The sequence below is a fragment of the Oncorhynchus gorbuscha genome, linkage group LG08 (genome assembly GCF_021184085.1).
Source record: "Oncorhynchus gorbuscha isolate QuinsamMale2020 ecotype Even-year linkage group LG08, OgorEven_v1.0, whole genome shotgun sequence".
Classification (NCBI taxonomy): domain Eukaryota; kingdom Metazoa; phylum Chordata; class Actinopteri; order Salmoniformes; family Salmonidae; genus Oncorhynchus; species Oncorhynchus gorbuscha.
Genome location: NC_060180.1, coordinates 67,701,805 through 67,725,133, shown reverse-complemented (window position 1 = coordinate 67,725,133; position 23,329 = coordinate 67,701,805). Strand labels below are relative to the sequence as shown.

Below are 23,329 nucleotides of genomic sequence, written 5' to 3'. Positions count from 1 at the left end.
CCACTGCTGCCTACATATACCACTGGGATTAATGTGTGCCATGTCCTGCTGCCTACATACACCACTGGGATTAATGTGTGCCATGTCCTGCTGCCTACATATACCACTGGGATTAATGTGTGCCATGTCCTAATGCCTACATATATCACTGGGATTAATGTGTGCCATGTCCTGCTGCCTACATATACCACTGGGATTAATGTGTGCCATGTCCTGCTGCCTACATATACCACTGGGATTAATGTGTGCCATGTCCTGCTGCCTACATATACCACTGGGATTAATGTGTGCCATGTCCTGCTGCCTACATACACCACTGGGATTAATGTGTGCCATGTCCTGCTGCCTACATATACCACTGGGATTAATGTGTGCCATGTCCTGCTGCCTACATATACCACTGGGATTAATGTGTGCCATGTCCTGCTGCCTACATATACCACTGGGATTAATGTGTGCCATGTCCTGCTGCCTACATATAACACTGGGATTAATGTGTGCCATGTCCTGCTGCCTACATATACCACTGGGATTAACATGTGCCATGTCCTGCTGCCTACATACACCACTGGGATTAATGTGTGCCATGTCCTGCTGCCTACATATAACACTGGGATTAATGTGTGCCATGTCCTGCTGCCTACATATACCACTGGGATTAATGTGTGCCATGTCCTGCTACCACTACATATATGTCCTGCTGCCACTGGGATTAATGTGTGCCATGTCCTGCTGCCTACATATAACACTGGGATTAATGTGTGCCATGTCCTGCTGCCTACATATAACACTGGGATTAATGTGTGCCATGTCCTGCTGCCTACATATACCACTGGGATTAATGTGTGCCATGTCCTGCTGCCTACATATAACACTGGGATTAATGTGTGCCATGTCCTGCTGCCTACATATACACTGGGATTAATGTGTGCCATGCCTGCTGCCTAATATACCACTGGGATTCCTGCTGCCTACATACACCACTGGGGTTAACGTGTGCCATGTCCTGCTGCCTACATATACCAATATATATATATATATATATATATTTCTTTCTTTATTTATTTCTTTATTTATTTATATGTATTATTATATATATTGCATATAGATTGTGGCTTCCATCAATGTAATTGTCTGCATCATTTCCAACCCCCCATATATTTAGTTTGTACATATGGATGGCCAGTCTGTCTCCATAGCTCTGTCTATGGATTTGAGATTGGTTCCATTTCTCCAGCCCCATCCCTCAGCTTTTTAACGAAAGAGGGGCAGTTGGAATATTTTGCACGCCCAATTTTTCAGTTTTTGATTTGTTGTTTTTCAATAAATGTTGTTCCACTTCTGATTGTCCCCTTGTTGTTGATTCTTCACAAAAAAAAAGTTTTATAAAACAGAGGTCGCAAAGTTCCGATAGTATGAGTTATGTTGTAATAGTTCAATACATCACAGTAGGTCATTTTACAATGTTTGTAAACAAATTAAAATCACAGCCTCAAAACATGTTAAAACAATCATGTTAGCCTACAATTAGTAACCTTGATCAATGTAATTGTCTCAATTTAACCATATATTTAGTTTGTACATATGGATGGAGGCGCTCATGCTAGTTCAATACATCACAGTAGGTCAACAGTAATTAAAATCACAGCATGCTAGCCTACAATTAGTAACCTTGACACTCAATAACCTGTGGGAGGCGCTCATGCTAGCCTACAATAGTAACTCAATAACCTGTGGGAGGCGCTATCTATCCATCTATCCAAGGCTTCGTTATTGACATTCGTCACAGATCCACAGTTCGTTTTGTATTGCACATTGATTCAGGTTATGGGGCTTGAATGAACGAAACCACCACATAAACCAGGAAAGGTTTTCTCTTATCTCTAATGCTGGTCCCCAAAGTGCACGAGATTCTCTCTGCGTCTCGGGAGGGGTGTGACTTGCATGTTCGCAGAGCAAGGCAGACCCCCCTCCTTCCACCCGTCCCGTACACTCCCCAGCCCCCGTCTGTCTCGGCTGTCCCGATTGCCATTCCAATGCACACTCCTTGAGGAGCAACAGCTACAACGGAGTTAGTGAAGTGGATTACTTAGTTTTTAGATAGTAAAGATTTGCTGTATTTTTGGAGCAATGTGCACGGGCATAGATGTGCGTTTGGATAACAATTTGGCATCGGTAAAGCGCGAGAAAGGAGTTGTAGAAAGAGCGCATTGTAATGCTCCGTAAGCTTTGTCCATTCTCTTCGAGGATTTGACCGTTGATTTCAATGAAAAACAAAAAATGCTTGATTAATACTACGTTCGACTGGATGTAGTGGAACGGGATGGTTTTATTCATCATATTAATTCAAGTGACGTGTAAACCGTTCATCGACTCCAGTGCTATAGGTGGTGTATGTTGTGTGGCACCATCTGACCGGTCCAGTCAAAGTCTTTATTCATGTTGCAAGAACCTAGTTTATGACAATGGATTACTTGCTGTGGATGTGCAGCTTTGTGCTTCCCGTGGTATTAGCTGTTGAAGGTATGTACAAAAAAATCATGTCAATATACTACACTATTTTCTACGAATTTTCTTTTACGTATGTAGATGTTCCAACGAATGTGTTCCCAAGCCTTGATGAACTGCCAATAAGGCAATTATGTTAGAATAATATGAATAATCGTTGTACAATATCATGAAGCGCAGCTTTATTTTGGCAATTGCATGGCTCATAAAAACATTCATTATGTTCATGTTCATTAGGTTGTAGGATACCTGTAATAACCTCAAATTAAAAAAAAAGGTTGTAATGTTCCACAGTTGACAATGGATAGAGTAGATCGATTGTTTAGGATACGAAGTTACCGTTTATGTTCATACTATTCAAATAGTATTATATACGTCGTGTTTCGTATCACACCATTTTATTGTGTTGTGGTTGAGCCACACATTTGATGATTATTGTTCTACGAAACTGATCAATGACACACACACTAGAAAAACTACAGTTCCTTGGTATAGCTTTCCCTACAAAGGAAAAGGATGCCTTGCATTCTCAGGCCTCCGTGTGTAACACTCCCATGCTTACATTCCAACTGCATCCCCGTGGCTATTGTTGAGTACCTTTTGCTCTGTTGTCACACCCACAAGCTAAGGATGGCCTTCTGTCCTTATGCTTGGTTGCTTGACCAAACCCATAAATCAGCTCAGTTTGACATTCAGGACTAATGCTGTATAATACACCCAAATCAACTTGTATCACCTACACATATTTTACAGATGTTATTATCGAAGGTGCAGCGACATGCTTATGCTTCTAGCTCCAACAGTGCAGTATAACAAAACTAAACACACAAATCCAAAAAATATAAGAATGTCAGATATATATGTATTCCGGACTCTGACATTCTGATATTTATATATATATGATATGATGTAATTAGTTATCACAAAGTAAACAAGGGCTTACACCGATGGGGAGGTTGTAGTTTTCATATATAGATGTAGGATCTTCATTTGAGCTAGTTTGCTAGCAGAAAAATAATCCTGCAACAACAGGAAATTTGGAGGGGAAAAATTGGTTTATTGGACATTTTGGGGGGGGGGGTTGATACCAAATCAAGTCTGACATTTTAAAGTGAAATTATTAACTTTTTATACCTTGAATACACTGTACATTTGCATTTTCAGCAACAATAGTGATCAAATTAAGATCCTACATCTGTATATTCAATTGGCATAACTCCAAAATAGGTGCCTCACATTACAACGTGCATATTACATGCTTAATGTAACAAGGTTTAGCGTCACTCTGTACATTTCCTTTCTGTAGGGAAAAGCCAATATCTCTAACAATTTAAATCCTGAACCTTCCTTCCAAAGTGCTTCACTGATATGTAGTAATTTCAGAAACCAAAACAAACAGACTAATTACCAGAGGAGCATACTCTCCCAGTTGCTTGCCAATCGATTGCCTGGTCCCAGATCTGTTTGTGCTGTCTTGCCAACGCCTATGGTCATTGTCACATTTGGCACTGTCTTACCAACGTCTACGGTCAGACATTGTCACGTGAGTTGGCAAGACAGCACAAACCAATCTGAGACCAGGTTATTTCTACAGGGTGGAGCCCAGCCAATGTAAACCAAGGCAAATTCATTTAGGCTATACCAGCTCCTTAATATTTCTCTCCAAATCCCCCATCTTTCCCTGCCTGCATGCCTGCCTGTCCTTCTCCGAGTACAATCTGCTTCTCTTGGACGCCAGCCAGTATTATCCCTCATTAATTCTGGTGTCAGCATCTAAATCAATGCAGCGGCAGCCGCAGCCTCCCTAGCTAGTCCCACTGGGCCTTTCATCAGCAAGTTTCTCCCCGACCAACAACTTCAGTTACTCAACACTGGGTTGTTAACTAATGTCTGTCCTCTGGGGATGGGCGGAGGTTAGAGTGGTTAGAGTGTCTTATGGGTTTTAGGGCTGTTGGGGTCCATGCCCTGTTGCCAGTGTGATGGGGAGATGAGTTGGAGTTTGGCTCTTAAATTGGCAGTTGCCTGTTGGTTTCATTTACTTCCATCCATAGAATTAATTAAATTCATTTGTGTTAAGTTCAGTGTTGTTTAGTTAATTCCAAGAGATGAATTGGAATTAATGGAACAATTGAATTGGCAGTTTCACATTGGTTTCCATGAGGACCCCCCCCCCCAGTATTGTATGTCAGTTGAATGTCGATTTGTTTTGTGGATTTGAGTGCAGTGTCCATGACTGCATCCTTGGGTGTGTCCATGAGTTTATCTGGCTATATAAGCTCTGGCCTCCTAGTCATGTGTGTGACGCATTGACCCTGTGATCTTCTTTATAATTAACCCCTTTAACAGTAATGTTGTGTGTACCTGTGCTATTTTCAGTCACATGGTATTGGAACGTAAATGCAATTACATAATTGCTCAGAAAACCTTAACATTCTATAAAAAATATCTGACGTAATAGGCGACGAAAAATATGCATGAATGCAGAAGAACACACTTAGCCATTTTCTTCTGCACATACATGAGGAACATCTCTATATCAGTGCACACTTTCCTTATCTCTTGCCTGTACATTAGAGGTAAATATGGATCATTCTGATTTGAACCATATGTGCAGATGCAAATAGCCTGAAGGAGAATGTCGAATTAGGGTCAGCTTGAGTTGATTAAAGCGGTTCATCAAGCATAACATCTCAACATCTCAGCTTAGACAGAAGAGGACTGGCCACCCCTCAGAGCCTGGTTCCTCTCTAGGTTTCTTCACAGGCTCCTGTTTTTCGAGGGAGTTTTTCCTAGCCACCGTGCTTCTACATCTGCATTGCTTGCTGTTTGGGGTTTTAGACTGGGTTTCTGTCCAGCACTTTGTGACATCTGCTGATGTAAAAAGGGCTTTATAAATACATTTTTGATTGATTGATTGATTGATGAATGGAGATAGAAGATGCACTCATCTAGCGAGACCAGCAAAAATAGTCAAACAGTAGACCTACGAACTCTGAATTTGCCACTTCATTTCCAGTCGAAATACCTATGTGTTATGGCCTATGTCTATCTATATGTACCTGATTATACACAGAATCAGTGGAGAGATGTTAGTCCTTTAAATATTTCATATATTTGTGGAAGTACGTGTCAAATTAATTGAATACGAGGAGTGGCCTTCCTTTCATAGCCTCCCAACTCAAAAAAATGCATTAAACATTAGCCTGTGTGCTCCAATAGGAGCAGTGAGTAAGGACATACTGATGCATTTTGCTCCAGTGAATACAAACCGTAAACACCATGGGGGCGGTGATGGAGATCCTGTAAGTTCCATTGGGGTTTTTTTTGCCCTGGGGGAGGCATCACCACTGCCTGTAGTTTTATGGGAGAGTATCTTGACGGATTTGAGTAATAGCTACAAAGTTAGACTTTCAAATGGTACTTGGAGGGCGAAGCGGTAGAGAGTTTTTACACTTGGGATGCTATTTAATTAAAAGCTGTGTTTAGCTTTCGGGGGTCAAGTTAAAAAAAAATGTTTTTCAATAAAAGACTTCCTGCGCAGCTGAAGCACGTTTGAATTAGTATTGAGCCTTCTGTCAAACCTTGGGAATCTGAATTGAACTCATGTGGTAAGCCTGTGGATAAAGTACCTCTAATCTACACAAATGTTCTTTGAGTGCTACTGCGAGTAGCGATGGAATTCTCAGGCAAAGCCCTGTTCAGTAAGCCACAGCAAGGCTCACTGAGGTCTATGAAGAGGTCAGTTGGAGAAGAGTTTATGTTGCCTCAGGAAAAGGCTCTAACATCCAAGAAATAACCTGGAACCTGAGATAGATGGACTTGGGCTTGGCGCTTGTTGAACGTGCAGACAGCTAGTCAATGTTCTCGCTGTCTCATGACTGATGAACTGTTATTGGCATTTATTTCAATACCCGTTGTAGTCAAGCTTCCGCAGCTGGCCAGCTCACATCTATGGTAATTTGATCATGTGTAGTGCAGCAACCATAGCTACACACGTTGTATCACCTCACTCTCCTCTTGGTCAACCAGGGGTAATCCAACACACAATAGCAAACATGCACACCTTAATAAAAATAACTATAAATACCTTTTTTGTAATCATTAATTAGCCTTACAATTCATAATCATTTATAACATTTATAATCATTTATATAATGTTATTCATGCAAGGTTATTATAAAGTGGTACCCACACCTTATAGCAAATGTAGATCCCCAACACAATATAGTAATGGGTGAGTCCTTACACATCTGTAAATTGGAGTTGCATTTGAGTAAAGAATCCAATGTTTAGATTGATTATTAGAATGAAGAAGATCACTTTTGACAATGTATTGCTAATCTAGGTTCAAACTACCATGAAAATAAGGGAGTCCTCATGCTTGAGTTTCTATTAAAAGTCATTGACACATCTGTAAATTGGAGGTGCATTTGAGTAAACAGTTGAATCTTCACAATCAAGAAGATGGCCTTTTAACTGGGCCTTTTGTGTGGTTTAATGACCTACACTCAACCATCACACAGCCTGAAAGGTGACAACAGTGTCTATTGATCCACTAAATGACACGTTCTTTTCTTGTATTTGTTTAACCTCATCCCTCGTTCTGACATCGTAAACACAGAAGTGTAAAGAAAAAAAGATACTAGGATCATTTGTTGCTAGGCAGGAACAAACAGACTTTAATTCACCTGATTCTTTCACAATGACCTGTATTATACAAGGTCAATATTCTGGAGAATCCACTATGGCTGGGTCTCCGAGTGCTTTGGGATTGATTGTGATATTGTTTAGCAGTAAAGCTTTGAAATCCGATCAAGATGATTTCTCCCTCCTAGAGGATGGGGCATTTTTTTGCCCATTTCTGTATTTCCAATTCTATCAAAGACTGACAGGTTTTTTCTTCTAGAATCTTATTTCTATGTGATGGAACTTTATGTGTGATAACAGTTGTGTCATCATGACAGATTATTTATGTATTCAGCCCTTTTCTGTGTCTGTGCGTCTGTGTGTGTGTGTGTGTCTGTGCGTGTGTGTGTGTGTGTGTGTGTGTGTGTGTGTGTGTGTGTGTGTGTGTGTGTGTGTGTGTGTGTGTGTGTGTGTGTGTGTGTGTGTGTGTGTGTGTGTGTGTGTGTGTGTGTGTGTGTGTGTGTGTGTGTGTGTGTGTGTGTGTGTGTGTGTGTGTGTGTGTGTGTGTGTGTGTGTGTGTGTCTGTCGTCTGTGTGTGTGGTCTGTGTGTGTCTGTGGGTCTGTGTGTGTGGAATTGATGTCAAGACCACAGAAATGAATAGAATGAAAATATAGAAAATATTTCATTAAGTTAATAATAGACATCTGTGTGGGCTTTTTTTGTTTGTGCTATATTTTTTTATTTCCCATAAACCACCTCTTAATACTTAGTTTAAACTAACCCTCTTGTTCTTGATTTACAGAAACACTAATGGACAGCAAGTGGGCAACCACAGAACTGGCCTGGACCACGTTTCCGGAGAGTGGAGTGAGTCTGTGTGTGTGTGTGTGTGTGTGTGTGTGTGTGTGTGTGTGTGTGTGTGTGTGTGTGTGTGTGTGTGTGTGTGTGTGTGTGTGTGTGTGTGTGTGTGTGTGTGTGTGTGTGTGTGTGTGTGTGTGTGTGTGTGTGTGTGTGTGTGTGTGTATTTTTGGTATAGAATTTAAACCTTGACTTGTGTTCCTGCAGTACTCCACAGCATTTGCTCCATCTGCTAGTTAATAGATCTCCCCCGGACTTAAACGACATACCTCCCACTGTTTTATAACTCTGTTTGTTTTCTTGGTTGCTGAAAACAAATGATAAACATACACCTTTAAGTTTGAAATTTAAGCAAAGTTTCTCGCATATCAGGATTTCCAAAAACATACGATTCTAATATTGTCCAAAAAGAGGAAACTCAGTCATATTGGGTACACAGACCCAAACAGACTTAAACAGACCCAGACACGTCTGTAAGCAACACCAGCTGTAGAGTGTGGAAATATATCTCTTAAGGTGGAAGAAGCACATAGGCAAATTACAGCAGGGAATTAATGTTTCAGATGATGATATCCCCCGTAGGAATGATGAGAAAATAAAACAACATGAATTTGACCCCTAGGCTAACAGCTTGATAGACCTCCCCCACTCCAGGGCAGTGTAATTTGTCTTTGGTACGTGAGCGCAAAGTCAGTCAATGGAAACGATGTGTTACTATGGCAACACTCTTAGGCAGTCCAGTCCTTTCTCGAGCCTTTCTGCAGGCTCACAGCAAATGTCTTTGCACCCCTACAAGCCATACGTCATAAGGGCAAGATGGCCCTTTCAAAATGTGTGACAAGCCCATACGTTCTGGCCGGGCGCAATTATCCTATTTGTGAGGTATTACGGCACTGTGCTGGCCCTGATTTATGGTGTACGATGCTGATTCCTGGACTCATCGTTTTGGAATAGATTGTATGCGTGCGTGCTCCACCATATTGAATTATGCATTCTGTTCCTCCTGTTGAATTGATCAATGTCATTAAGAATGGAAATGTATTATTCAGGTTGACTTGTTAGAATCAAAAGATTAACTTCTTAGAGGAGATGATTATTTCCTTGGGCAAAAATCTGTTAATAACCCAGTTAATTAGGATCATGGTTAATTATAGATATAATCCTCAAATAGATGGCTCTTTGACTATTTCCTTTAGGTGGTCATGCCTATATTGTAATAATGTCAAATGTATTTGATATAGAAGATCTGCTGATATGAACTGATGTAAATGGTTTATTCCCCGACTGTAGAGAACCATATCATCGCTGTTGAAGCTAAGTGCTGACTGCTCGACGGGACCACATTTCATAGCATGCAACAATACTCCTTGTGACTTGAGGTGTAGGCTTAGAAAATGTTCCACTTGAATCTTAAAAGATACTCCATAACACCTCTGTGATGCAACCAGCGAGATGAGATTGCGCTTGAATCGCCTCTTCAATAGATAATACACTGTTTGTGATGAGATGAGGTAGTTCTCATTGAGGACATGCCCTATAATCTATCTCAATAGCAGCACCTGCAAAGTGACTTATTTCATAGGAACGACGTTCTCATTGCTGCCTTCTCTGTGCAATGATAATATGATTATAAGCAGACCTAGGTTCAATTAGCATTTGTTTTCTTTCAAAGACTTTGAGCGAAAGATGGAACCTGCCTGGAATTGCCAGCTGGGTGGGGTTTGCGCTTTTGGGATGATTCCATTGGTTCCATTGCACCTGGAAAACTAAATCAAGTTCTAGGTTTTGATCGAAAAATACTATTTGAACCCATGTCTGATAATGTGTACAGTTCTATCTCTTCACTAGTTACAGTGTTTGTCTCTGTTTTCCTGCAGTGGGAGGAGGTGAGTGGATACGATGACTCCATGAGTCCCATAAGGACGTATCAGGTGTGCAACGTGCGCGAACCCAACCAGAACAACTGGCTGAGGACGGACTTCATCCCCCGTAAAGGCGTGCTACGCGTCTACGTGGAGCTCAAGTTCTCTGTCCGCGACTGTGCCAGTATTCCCAACATCCCCGGCTCCTGCAAGGAGACCTTTAACCTCTTCTACTACGAGTCTGACGGCGACACCGCCACGGAAAGTAGTCCATTGTGGAGGGAGAACCCTTATGTGAAGGTGGACACCATCGCTCCCGATGAGAGTTTTTCCCTTCTGGTGGCAGGCAGGATCAACACCAAAGTGCGAAGCTTCGGACCTCTCTCCAAGGCCGGCTTCTACCTGGCCTTCCAGGACCTGGGGGCTTGTATGTCCTTGATATCCGTGCAGGTTTTCTTCAAGAAGTGCTCGACGACCATCGCAAACTTCGCCGTCTTCCCCGAGACGGCTACAGGGGCCGAGGCCACATCCTTGGTCATCGCCCCGGGGGCATGCGTGTCCAATGCGCAGGAGGTGTCCGTCCCTCTGAAGCTGTACTGCAACGGGGATGGGGAGTGGATGGTTCCCGTGGGGTCTTGTACCTGCATGCCAGGGTTTGAGCCGGCCATGACCGACACACAGTGCCAGTGTGAGTCTTTAGTGTACAGTCGACTGTTTTGACTTTTAACTAAAGCCTGTTTTTAATGCCCATCGAAAGTCACAGTCTACACCATCCTGTCTGTGTGTATTGTGTGGCACATGAATGAAGGGTGAAGGAGGATGGAGAGTTTGCATTAATGAGCTGTTGCAGAGAGCAGCAGCATACAAATATTGAGAGAGGGCAATCAGAGGGAGAATGAGATAGTGAAAGGGGACGAGATAGTGAGAAAGCAAGATAGTGTGAAAGCAAGATAGTGTGAGAGAGAATCTTTTTGGAGGGTTTGTAAAGGAGAAATAGATTGTGAGGGAGAGAGAGAGAGAGTGTGAGAGACTCTTTTTGGAGGGTTTGTAAAGGAGAAATAGATTGTGAGGAGAGAATCTTTTTGGAGGGTTTGTAAAGGAGAAATAGATTGTGAGGGAGAGAGAGAGAGAGTGTGAGAGACTCTTTTTGGAGGGTTTGTAAAGGAGAAATAGATTGTGAGGGAGAGAGAGAGAGTGAGAGAGACACTCTTTTTGGAGGGTTTGTAAAGGAGAAATAGATTGTGAGGGAGAGAGAGAGAGTGAGAGACTCTTTTTGGAGGGTTTGTAAAGGAGAAATAGATTGTGAGGGAGAGAGAGAGAGTGAGAGAGACTCTCTTTTTGGAGGGTTTGTAAAGGAGAAATAGATTGTGAGGGAGAGAGAGAGAGTGAGAGACTTTTGGAGGGTTTGTAAAGGAGAAATTTTGGAGAGTGTTTGTAAAGGAGAAATAGATTGTGAGGGGAGAGAGAGAGAGAGAGAGACACTCTTTTTGGAGGGTTTGTAAAGGAGAAATAGATTGTGAGAGAGAGAGCGATATATTGTGAGAGGGGGAAGGAAAGATAAAGTGAGAGACACATAAGAGGGAGAGAGAGGAGGACTGAGAGATAGAGCCATGAATTTCCCATTGCCCAGGACAACATCAGGAGCGGTCAGAGAAAGAAAGAGAAGCCTCCATGCACCTCTCCTGCCTTTACATGGGCATGAGGAATGGTAAATAACAAGCCAGAGAGCTAATTTAGCGCCATTTGGCGGCTCACGGTTAAAAGCCTGCCGTCGACGCCTGATAAAAGGCTCTCCAGAGGCTTCAGGCGCGGTGGTGGCGAGGAAGAGGAAGTGTCATTTCCTCTATGGTCTCCCCACCGTTAGTTCATCTACAGTCGGCTGCACTCATTAACACCGCTCAGACCACCGTGAGCCAACACTGCCACCGCTCACCATTAATCACAGGGATGTTTAATCTCTTACCTCAGTCTAGAGCGAGAGGGAGGGAAGAAGAGGGGGGGGGAGCGAGGGAGGGGGAAGGAAAATAAGACGGTGGGGTGTAGGGACGAGCGGAAGGTAAGGACTATTGGGGTGTAGGGGGGGTCAGAGAGAGATAGAAGGACTGTCAGGGGGTGTAGGGAGGGGGTCAGAGAGAGATAGAAGGACTATGGGGTATAGGGGGGGTCAGAGAGAGATAGAAGGACTGTGGGGGTGTAGGGAGGGGGTCAGAGAGAGAGATAGAAGGACTATGGGGTGTAGGGAGGGGGTCAGAGAGAGATAGAAAGACTATGGGGTGTAGGGAGGGGGTCAGAGAGAGAGATAGAAGGACTATGGGGTGTAGGGAGGGGGACAGAGAGAGATAGAAGGACTATGGGGGTGTAAGGAGGGGGTCAGAGAGAGAGAGAGATGGACGGTGAGGGTGTAGGGAGAGGGGTCAGAGAGAGAGAGAGATGGACGGTGAGGGTGTAGGGAGGGGTCAGAAAGAGAGATGGACGGTGAGGGTGTAGGGAGGGGGTCAGAAAGATAGAAGGACTATGGGGGTGTAAGGAGGGGGTCAGAGTCAGAGAGAGATGGACGTGAGGGTGTGTGGAGGGGGTCAGAGAGAGAGATGGACGGTGAGGGTGTAGGGGGGGTCAGAGAGAGAGAGAGACGGTGAGGGTGTAGGGAGGGGGTCAGAGACAGAGAGATGGTGATGGGAGGGTGTAGGGAGGGGATCAGAGAGAGAGAGAGATGGACGGTGAGGGTGTAGGGAGGGGGTCAGAGACAGAGAGATGGCGATGGGAAGGTGTAGGGAGGGGATCAGAGAGAGAGAGAGATGGACGGTGAGGGTGTAGGGAGGGGATCAGAGAGAGAGATATGGATGGTGAGGGTGTAGGGAGGGGGTCAGAGACAGAGAGATGGGTGTAGGGAGGGGGTCAGAGACAGAGAGATGGACGGTGAGGGTGTAGGGAGGGGGTCAGAGGACAGAGAGATGGACGGTGAGGGTTTAGGGAGGGTGTCAAGAGACTTTGAGATGGACGGTGAGGGTGTAGGGAGGGGGTCAGAGACAGAGAGAGATGGACGGTGAGGGTGTAGGGAGGGGGTCAGAGACAGAGAGATGGATGGGTGTAGGGAGGGGGTCAGAGACAGAGAGATGGGCGGTGAGAGTGTAGGGAGGGGGTTAGAGACAGAGAGATGGACGGTGAGGGTGTAGGGAGGGGGTCAGAGACAGAGAGATGGCGATGGGAGGGTGTAGGGAGGGGATCAGAGACAGAGAGATGGACGGTGAGGGTGTAGGGAGGGGATCAGAGACAGAGAGATGGCGATGGGAGGGTGTAGGGAGGGGATCAGAGACAGAGAGATGGCGATGGGAGGGTGTAGGGAGGGGGTCAGAGACAGAGAGATGGACGGTGAGGGTGTAGGGAGGGGGTCAGAGACAGAGAGAGAGGGAGGGGGTCAGAGACAGAGAGATGATGGGAGGGTGTAGGGAGGGGGTCAGAGACAGAGAGATGGACGGTGAGGGTGTAGGGAGGGGGTCAGAGACAGAGAGATGGCGATGGGAGGGTGTAGGGATGGGGTCAGAGACAGAGAGATGGCGATGGGAGGGTGTAGGGAGGGGGTCAGAGACAGAGAGATGGACGGTGAGGGTGTAGGGAGGGGATCAGAGACAGAGAGATGGCGATGGGAGGGAGGGAGTGGGTATAGAGGAAGCGGAAGAAGGGGAGAGAGAGAGATGTTTCTGTTCATTTTTTGTTGTTTATTTCACTTTTGTTTATTATCTATTTAACTTGCTTTGGTAATGTAAACTTGTTTCCTATGCCAATAAAGCCCTTAGAAATTGAGATGAATTGGAATTGAGAGAGGGAGAAAGAGAGAGAGGGAGAGAGGGAGAAAGAGAGAGAGGGAGAGAGGGAGAAAGAGAGAGGGGCCAGTGAGGGCCACAGAACTTTCCGGAATCAGAGAAGACACAAACAAAAAGGCATCTCCAAGGAGGTTAACAAATGAAGCTATTCAGGTGATACAACCCTTCTCCTCCAGAAAGAGCAAAACAAAACGATGATGCAGTGTGTAATAAGACAAATATAAATCAGATTAAAGTGTTTCAGGACCTGTGGTCTTTGTTGAGTTACGAGAGTTAAAACACATTTTCGTGTTATCTTAACTTGGATATTTATTGCATGTTTCTTGTTGCTGCTAGAATGTGGAGCATTAAAGTTCACTAAATGTCACTGAAAGTGGCATTCCGGAGAATTAGGACGGAGCCTAGTTCAAACTGGAAAACCACTTAGCCTGACTAGTTAATCACACCCTCGCCAGCCAGGTTTTTATGAGCCCTCATACTGATAAGACAGATGTTAGCCAGAGCCTCGGTTTTACACTTAAAGGACACAGGTCAAAGTAAAGTCTAGCTCCTAAGTGCAACCTTTTATGCTGTATTTAGTGTAAACACCCTTGTGTTCCTGTGGAAATGGTGTTTCCATAACTAGGGCTGACAGTGAGGACAGGATCAACAACCTCTGCATAATCAAAACCCCTTGCTTTGTTAGGTTTTAAACTTCAAATTTAGCTATTGTTATGGAAATGCCAGCTGAAAAGTATCAGTGGCCTGGCTTTGGCTCCAAGTGAGAGCAGGTCTGTCGGAGCCATGGCCCAGGGAGACACGGGTGCCGGCCCGCGTAGATGGAACAAGAAAAGTCTGAGCCTTTTGGGTAAAACTCTGGGGTAAATGCACCATTAGTGTAAATCTCCTCAATCTTATTTCAAGTTGAGACCTGTGTTGGTTTATCAGGTAACTTTTCTTATGACATTACATTTACATGTTAGTCATTCAGCAGATGCTCTTATCCAGAGTGACTTACAGTAGGGAGTGAAAACATTTTCAGACTGGTCCCCGGTGGGAATTGAATTAACAACCCTGGCATGGCTAGTGCAATGCTCAACCAACTGAGCCACACGGGACCTCCTTTAATGAAGTTGAAGATTGACTTGATAGAGGATAGGCCCCCCAAAAAAAAGAATGCCTGTCTAAAACAAACAAAAACATACCGTATAAGGTAGTATCTCTATAGTTGCAGTTGATGGATGATCCAGCTGCTTTGTATGCATGCCGAACCACCTCTTGAATAACGTGTTGAAACCCCAAATGGACACTGTGTGATTGATGCAGGTGTATCCTAACTCTCAACGGCGTCCTCCATCCCTCTTAACCAGACAGGAGCAATCAACTGTCGTCCCACCATCCCTCTTAACCAGACAGGAGCAATCAACTGTCGTCCCACCATCCCTCTTAACCAGACAGGAGCAATCAACTGTCGTCCCACCATCCCTCTTAACCAGACAGGAGCAATCAACTGTCGTCCCACCATCCCTCTTAACCAGACAGGAGCAATCAACTGTCGTCCCACCATCCCTCTTAACCAGACAGGAGCAATCAAATGTCGTCCTCCATCCCTCTTAACCAGACAGGAGCAATCAACTGTCGTCCCACCCTCTTTACCGTTCCCTCTCAATGTATCTGTCATCCTTAGACCTATCTGGGATAGATATCCCTTGTATGTTATGATGAAAATGAGGATTTGAACCGAAATACCCCCGATGAAGAGTTAAAACTCCCTCACATATTTCAACCCCACCCAGACAAAGATTATAACATTATGGTTTGAAGGATTTGAACTGACTAGCTCCTCTCTATCGCTAATCTAGAACTAGACCAAGAGTTAGGTTGTTGTCACAAATGTCAACGTGCTTTATTGACGTTGCCAGTGTTCTGACTGTCCCTTTCGTTTCTGCCTTTCCTGTATAGCCTGTACCCCCGGGTCATTCAAGTACAAACATGGGGAGGACTCATGTTACCCCTGCCCCCCCAACAGTCGCACCAGCTACAGGGGGGCCAATATCTGCCCATGCCAAAATGGCTTCTACCGTGCCGACAGTGATTCTCCAGACTCAGCCTGCACCAGTAAGTCAAGCTCCTAGCTTTTGCTCAGCAGTTGTCATTGGCTGTAGATATTCTTTGGGATTCTTTCCTGGACACAGACTGAGCCAAGTCACGGACTGAAGTGTACACTGAATGGATATTCCCCATTGAGCATGCTATTTCCTTAATCTGTGTCTGGGAAACCAGCCCATATGTGTCAAAAAGCACTAGGGTGTAAGTGTCAGTAGAGGTAGGTTTAGTGTTAAACTGAGTGCCTATATGGTCGTTTCTACAGACTTTGTTGATGTCAGATAATTGGTACAACATCCAATACCTTTTTTCACTGACATGACATCAATGGAATGTGACCGAGCACAAATGACTCTTAATCGACTCTCCTTGTCCAGAATTCCAAGTGTTCCATTTTGGGGTGGCAGGTAACCTAGTGGTCAGAGCATTGGGCTGATAACTGAAAGGTTGCTGTATCGAATCCCTGACCTGTCAAGCTAAAACTAAAAATATGTCGTTCTACCCCTGAACAAGGCAGTTAACCCAGTGTTCCCCAGTAGCTGTCATTGTAAATAAGAATTTGTTCTTAACTGACTTGCCTAGTTAAAAAATCCTCAGGTCATTTGGGCTACATACTTCCCCTGTAGTCTGTCAGAGCTTGTGCCAGTCCACATAGCTCATGTTTTGCAAGGGACCGAGGGTGACGTACTGTAGAGCTCAGCTCGGGCCAGCTCCGGCTCTCTGTGGGAGCCCAGCGTTTCAGACTTTGTGCCCAATTAGATCAGGCCATACTCCAAACTGTGTCAGTCTAATTGGATAGGACAGAGCATGGGGGAAAACACACTCCACTCAGGGTGAACAGGCAGAGGAGCTGAACTGAACTGGTTGAGATGTGTGAACTGAGACACCCTGAAAGCATTTCTATCTTCTTGCCGTGTGCTGCTGCAGAAGTGTTGTTTTCTGGATCTGCTTAGAGAGAGAGGGGTTAGATTGATCATCAGCCTCAGAGAGAGAGGGGTTAGATTGATCATCAGCCTCAGAGAGAGAGGGGTTAGATTGATCATCAGCCTCAGAGAGAGAGGGGTTAGATTGATCATCAGCCTTAGAGAGAGAGGGGTTAGATTGATCATCAGCCTCAGAGAGAGAGGGGTTAGATTACCCATCAGCCTTTGAGAGGGGTTGGGGATAGATTATTGGATGAAAGAAACCTTCTTGCTGCAGATATCACACCTCCCCCAATTTCATACAGTTCTTATTTAAAGAACTCGTCTTTTTTTGAGTAACACAGACCCATGGATATATCATGCACCACCACTGTGCCATAGCTACAAGCATTGAAATTCAGATATTTTCAATTTCATGGGTATTGAATCAATGTTTCACGAAGGGTAATGTTTAAGTCATGCGTGGCGTGGATGTGGTTTCTATTCTCTATATGAACACAGCTATTTATTTTGTCATGTATATCATAACTTATTTCTACTTTAATGGAATGAACTCCCATTGGTATTTAATGGGTACTGATTAAAGTTCCTTGAACTATAATGTTGAAGTCCTGCATGGAAAGAATATGGCATATATTATGGCACATAATATGGCACATAATATAATATGAAGTTTACTATTTGTTTAATTATGTGCTGGAGGTCATATTTCCCCAGCAGAAACAGAACAGTGATCTGTATGGGCCCAGGAAGATAAGAGCTAATGGACTAATGGCTATCTTAGTAAGCTAATCATAAACAAAATCATTTACCCCGTCAATAGTAAGGTTCTAAGAGTGGGGTTCTAAGAGTGGGGATCTAAGAGTCTGGGTTCTAAAAGTGAGGTTCTTGAGTGGGGTTTTAAGAGTGTGGTTGTTAAAGTGGGGTTCTAAGATTATGGTTCTGATAGTGAGGTTCTAAGAGTAAGGTTTTAATAGTGAGGTTCTACTGTATTTGCCTCTATAAACAGTGTTCAGAGGATATCACTAACACGTCTGTGGTGTTTCTGTGCAGCCAAGCCCTCGCCACCTCAATACGTGATCTCCACCGTGAATGAGACTTCCATCTCCCTGGAGTGGGAAGAGCCGCTGGACACCGGCGGACGGGATGACGTCATCTACAACGTGGTGTGTAAGAAGTGTCTGCACGACCGGAGCCCGTGCACGCGCTGTGACGACAACGTGGACATATCGCCGCGCCGACTGGGCCTGACCCAGAAGAAGGTGGTAATGAGGAACCTGCAGGCTCATACCCGCTACAGCTTTGAGATCCAGGCGGTCAACGGCGTCTCTGGGAAGAGCCCCGGCACACCGCGCTACGCCACCGTCAACATCACCACCAACCAGGCCGGTAAGTATCACCATTGCGCTGGACGCCGGCACTTAACGTTAGCTGCACTCAACATTAATACTTGATATCAGCTCTCACTATCACCTCACCCCACGACACTCAAGGTCACCACTGTAAGTACAGTAGCTAGCTACCACTTAACATCACCACTCAAGTTTACCTCTCAACTCAGGCTAGCTGCATCTTACAATGGCACTTACTTTTACTGCCTCATCTTGTGATCAGTACTGATGTGTTGCCTGAGTTTATGGACTCAGTATGTGTCATTTCAGCTTAGTACCAAATTAATAAACTGAAATGTCACGTAGAAGGCAGAGATGAATGTCATGGTAAGAAGTGAGATCATCGTAAACAATGCTAGATGAAGAGCGTGTACATTTTTGCTAATTTCATGTATACAGGAACAAAAATACTCTTAACATATTCGACATGAAAGCTTTATATTTTTTTTATTAAAGTCACCCATTTTTATTGTCCAATCACAGCGCCGTCAGCAATACCCACAGTGCACCTGATGAAGTCCACATCAGACACACTCAGCCTGTCCTGGCTGCCCCCAGAGAAACCCAACGGGGTTATCCTAGATTACGAGATTAAGTACTACGAAAGGGTAAGGCACTTTTTTTTATAGCCTGCTCCCAGATCTGTTTATACTGTGTAGCCCACTCCTATTGCCATTGTCAGAATGATCTAGCCTGGTCCCAGATCTGTTTATGCTGTGTAGCCCACTCATTTTACCATTGTTAGAATGATCTAGCCTGGTCCCAGATCTGTTTATGCTGTGTAGCCTACTCATTTTACCATTGTCAGAATGATCTAACCTGGTCCCAGATCTGTTTATGCTGTGTAGCTCACTCCAATTGCCATTGTCAGAATTATCTAGCCTGGTCCCAGATCTGTTTATTTGGTGGATTCCACTCCTCCTGTTCTCTAATTCAAACATGATTCACTGAAGTAAACATTTACTCTGTACCTTAATTTTGAAGAGACCCTGAAGACAAAACCCTTGTATGAAATATGTTTGAAAATGAATATGCCATGTGTGTCCTGTCTGATGTAGATGGTTGACAGAGTTGTTTGGCATTCCACAGGTTAGTGCTGACTTGATGCAGCTGTGTAGCGTTTTCTTCAAAAGCATCATGTGTACTATGTCAGCATGGACATAGACATGCTGCTGCTATAGAAAGTAATCTGAAACAAATACACTTGACTAAATCAAGTGAACGCTGTCCCTTTGACAAAACAACGAAGAGTTTAGCATGTTTTATATTCTAATAGATGTGTTGCTGGGTTCCTTGATGTTTTTCTTAGCCAATGTGCCTCTGCTTCTGATTTCAGTCTGTTAGGTTCTTAACAAAAAGAGTAAAAACTCAAAGGGACGACTAGGAAAATCTCAGACCACGTTTATTCACCCACAGGGTCATACAGCTGCAAAGAGAACATACAAGTCACACAAGCACATCTTTATACCTTCCGACTGGGCGGAGTCATCTCCTTCCATGTCTAACTGGGCGGAGTCATCTCCTTCCATGTCTAACTGGGCGGAGTCATCTCCTTCCATGTCTAACTGGGCGGAGTCATCTCCTTCCATGTCTAACTGGGCGGAGTCATCTCCTTCCATGGAGTCATCTCCTTCCATGTCTAACTGGGCGGAGTCATCTCCTTCCATGTCTAACTGGGCGGAGTCATCTCCTTCCATGTCTAACTGGGCAGAGTCATCTCCTTCCATGTCTAACTGGGCGGAGTCATCTCCTTCCATGTCTAACTGGGCGGAGTCATCTCCTTCCATGTCTAACTGGGCGGAGTCATCTCCTTCCATGTCTAACTGGGCGGAGTCATCTCGTTCCATGTCTAACTAGGCGGAGTCATCTTCTTCCATGTCTAACTGGGCGGAGTCATCTTCTTCCATGTCTAACTGGGCGGAGTCATCTCCTTCCATGTCTAACTAGGCGGAGTCATCTCCTTCCATGTCTAACTAGGCAGAGTCATCTTCTTCCATATCTAACTGGGCGGAGTCATCTTCTTCCATGTCTAACTAGGCGGAGTCATCTCCCATGTCTAACTGGGTGGAGTCATCTTCTTCCATGTCTAACTGGGCGGAGTCATCTCCTTCCATGTCTAAGATAGACAGTCCTTCTCTGTTGTTAGTCAGAAACACAGGTAGGTTCCTCTTACTGGTATTGTCATAGCCCTTAAAAAAAGAAAAGGAGCTCAGATGCAATAACCATATAACCAACGTTTCGACAGACAAGTTGTCTTCATCAGGGTAAAATGACAAAGACTGCAGGTCACTTGTTTATATAGTTTCAAGGGACACACAGGTGTCTATAATCATGGCCGGGTGTGGCTTGATTTCGTTAGTCAGTTTCAATATATAAATAGAACATATAAAAAGCATGAATGGTAGCATACGATCATAGAGAGTACCCCATAGGGAGTACCCCAAGGCTTTATCCTAGGCCCCACCCTCTTCTCAATTTACATCAACAACGTAGCTCAGTCACTAGCTGCAGTAACCCGTGGGGAGGGGGTCACACTCGGATATTCAGAGAGGGGTATATTATTGTGGCCCTGGTGGCACAAAATCAGAAGTCTGACTGCATGGAGATGCTTGGGAATATGATCAATACGGGGGACCGTGTTGTGGGTGTTTCATGGAAAATCAAATCAAATGTATTTATATAGCCATTCGTACATTAGCTGATATCTCAAAGTGCTGTACAGAAACCCAGCCTAAAACCCCAAACAGCAAGCAATGCAGGTGAAGAAGCACAAATGTGTACATTTGACCTCCATCATCTAGGATGTGACAATGGTTAATAAAATCTCTCCATTTCTGCCCATTTATTTTTGCACAGTCTTGCCTGCCTTCTCATACAGCTGCAACTGTATATGCGTTCGTAAATCAAGACCTTTCTTGAGTTGGGCTCTGGGATGGTGCAACTGTTGAGAATGTGAGCCTATGGTTGTGTGGAGGGAAAGGGTTGAGAGTGTGTGGGTGTGTATGAGTTTGTGGGTGTGTATGAGTGTGTGGGTCTGTATGAGTGTGTGGGTGTGTATGAGTGTGTGGGTGTGTGTGGCTGTCCCACAACTGTTGCGAAGGAGTAAAAGATGTTAGGGACAATATAGGATCATTCACAATAATTGTTTACTAATATAAGAATTGCTTGCAATAATGTCATTTTGGTAATGGCGAGACTGGTGAGAGGTAAAATCCTTTGCATAAATTGCCTACACGACTAGTAATATTGATAGCTAATTATGGAAAATAAGAAACAGGATTTTAAAAATATATATATTTTTTTGATGGCTATATAAAATACAAATCGAGGTGAGGGCGATGGAAATGCATTTGGTGGTTGATCTACTTCTGTTCTGTAAATGGCACTGTGTGCTCTTTTCGAAGGATGGGTCCCTCTCTCTCCTGGGTTATGGGATCCAGGGGGTCGGGGGTGCTATGCCGGGCATTGGGATGACAACCCAACTCGGGATGAGGAGGGCTTTTAGCGGGTGGAGTAATGGGGACCAATTGGAGGTTTACTTAGTAGCAATGCAAATATCAAGGTACAGCTGTATAGACACTCAATCATCATGTTACTTTTTAATGGTACGTTTATAAACATATATTTTGATAAATTGAATTGAAAGTTGTGTCTCATTATGGTAAGTGGTGAAATAAGTATAGACAATTACAATTGTAATGGCTTAGCAGATAATAAGAAAAGACAATCAGTATTTACCTGGTTAAAAGAGAAGGAATATAATATCTGTAATATTGTTTATAGGAAACTCATTCTACAATTTTAGATGAAGTTTTGTGGAAATGTAACGGTTCTCTTGTGGTGAAGGAGAGTCGGACCAAAATGCAGCGTGTAGATTGCGATCCATAATTTAATAAACAAACATAACACGAATCTAAATACAAACACCACAAAAAATGTAACGAAAACCGAAACAGCCTATACTTGTGTACACTAACACATAGACAGGAACAAGGACACTAAGGACAATCACCCACGACAAACTCAAAGAATATGGCTGCCTAAATATGGTTCCCAATCAGAGACAACGATAAACACCTGCCTCTGATTGAGAACCACTCCAGACAGCCATAGACTTTGCTCGATCACCCCACTAGCTACAATCCCAATATATACACACCACATACAAAAACCCATGCCACATCCTGGCCTGACCCAATACATGAATATAAACACAAAATACTTCGACCAGGGCGTGACAGGAAAAAGGACTGGGGGGTGAAATATATTTCTCCCATGGGCAAAGAAATTCAAAAGGGGTGATGATATTAATTAACATTAATTTTTGATCCAAATGTGCAAATTACCCAAACAGATCATCAAGGTAGATGGATTATTTTAAATATATTATTAGACAATAAACAGGTATGGCATATTAACCTATATGGTCAAAATAATGATGATCCAAGCTTCTTTGAAAATATATATAAGAATTTATCAACTCTACAAGCAACACTAGACTCTATTATTTTGGTGGGAGAGTTTAATATGATCTTAAATACCTCTATGGACTGGAAAGGAAATCACACTACAAACTATCACCCTCAGGCACTTAAGGAAATCATGAATGTCAAGGATATATTGGAATTAGTGGATATATGGAGACTTAAATATCCTGACCTAGTGAGATATACATGGCAGAGGCTTAATCTAGCTAGTCGTCTTGACTACTTTCTAATGTCATTCTCTCTGGCACCAAAACTTTAAAAAGTGTTGACAAAAGACAGAATGTGGTCAGATCATCACATAATTGGCATATATATTACTCTTACAGAATTTCCACGTATATTATATATTAGGGATATTAGGATATTAGAAATTGATCAAATCCTACTAGATGATAAATTGTTTAGAACTAAGACAGAATCGTTTATAACTGCCTTTTTCAGACATAACATAGGTACAGCAGATCCTCTTATTGTATGGGACACTTTTAAATGTGCCTTTAGAGGCCATTCAGTACTCATCTATAAAACAAAAGCAATTTAGATCAAAAGAGTCCATATTAACAAAGGAAATTGAAGGACTAACAGTACAGTTAGATAGCAATAAAAACTGTACCATAGAGGCACAGAATAAGTTAGAGGAAAAACTAAAAGAAATGGAGGAACTTATTCAAGAAAGATCCAGTGTAATATATTATAAAAAATAAAGTTAACTGGATGGAATATGGGGGAAAATGCACCAAATTATTTTTCAATGTTCAATATAGAAA

The 23,329-nt window shown here is 43.5% G+C and overlaps 1 protein-coding gene across 1 annotated transcript in view; it reads left to right on the top strand.

Moving 5' to 3' along the window:
* The first annotated feature begins 2,026 nt into the window (after positions 1-2,026).
* Positions 2,027-23,329, top strand: part of LOC124042087 (ephrin type-B receptor 3-like) — an 88,311-nt gene continuing 67,008 nt past the window's right edge. Inside the window, exons 1-6 of the mRNA XM_046360411.1 lie at positions 2,027-2,523; positions 7,938-8,002; positions 9,871-10,543; positions 15,618-15,773; positions 17,738-18,073; positions 18,559-18,683. Of these exons, the coding sequence (XP_046216367.1) occupies positions 2,460-2,523; positions 7,938-8,002; positions 9,871-10,543; positions 15,618-15,773; positions 17,738-18,073; positions 18,559-18,683 (1,419 nt within the window). The 5' untranslated portion in view covers positions 2,027-2,459. The remainder of the gene's footprint in view (positions 2,524-7,937; positions 8,003-9,870; positions 10,544-15,617; positions 15,774-17,737; positions 18,074-18,558; positions 18,684-23,329) is intronic.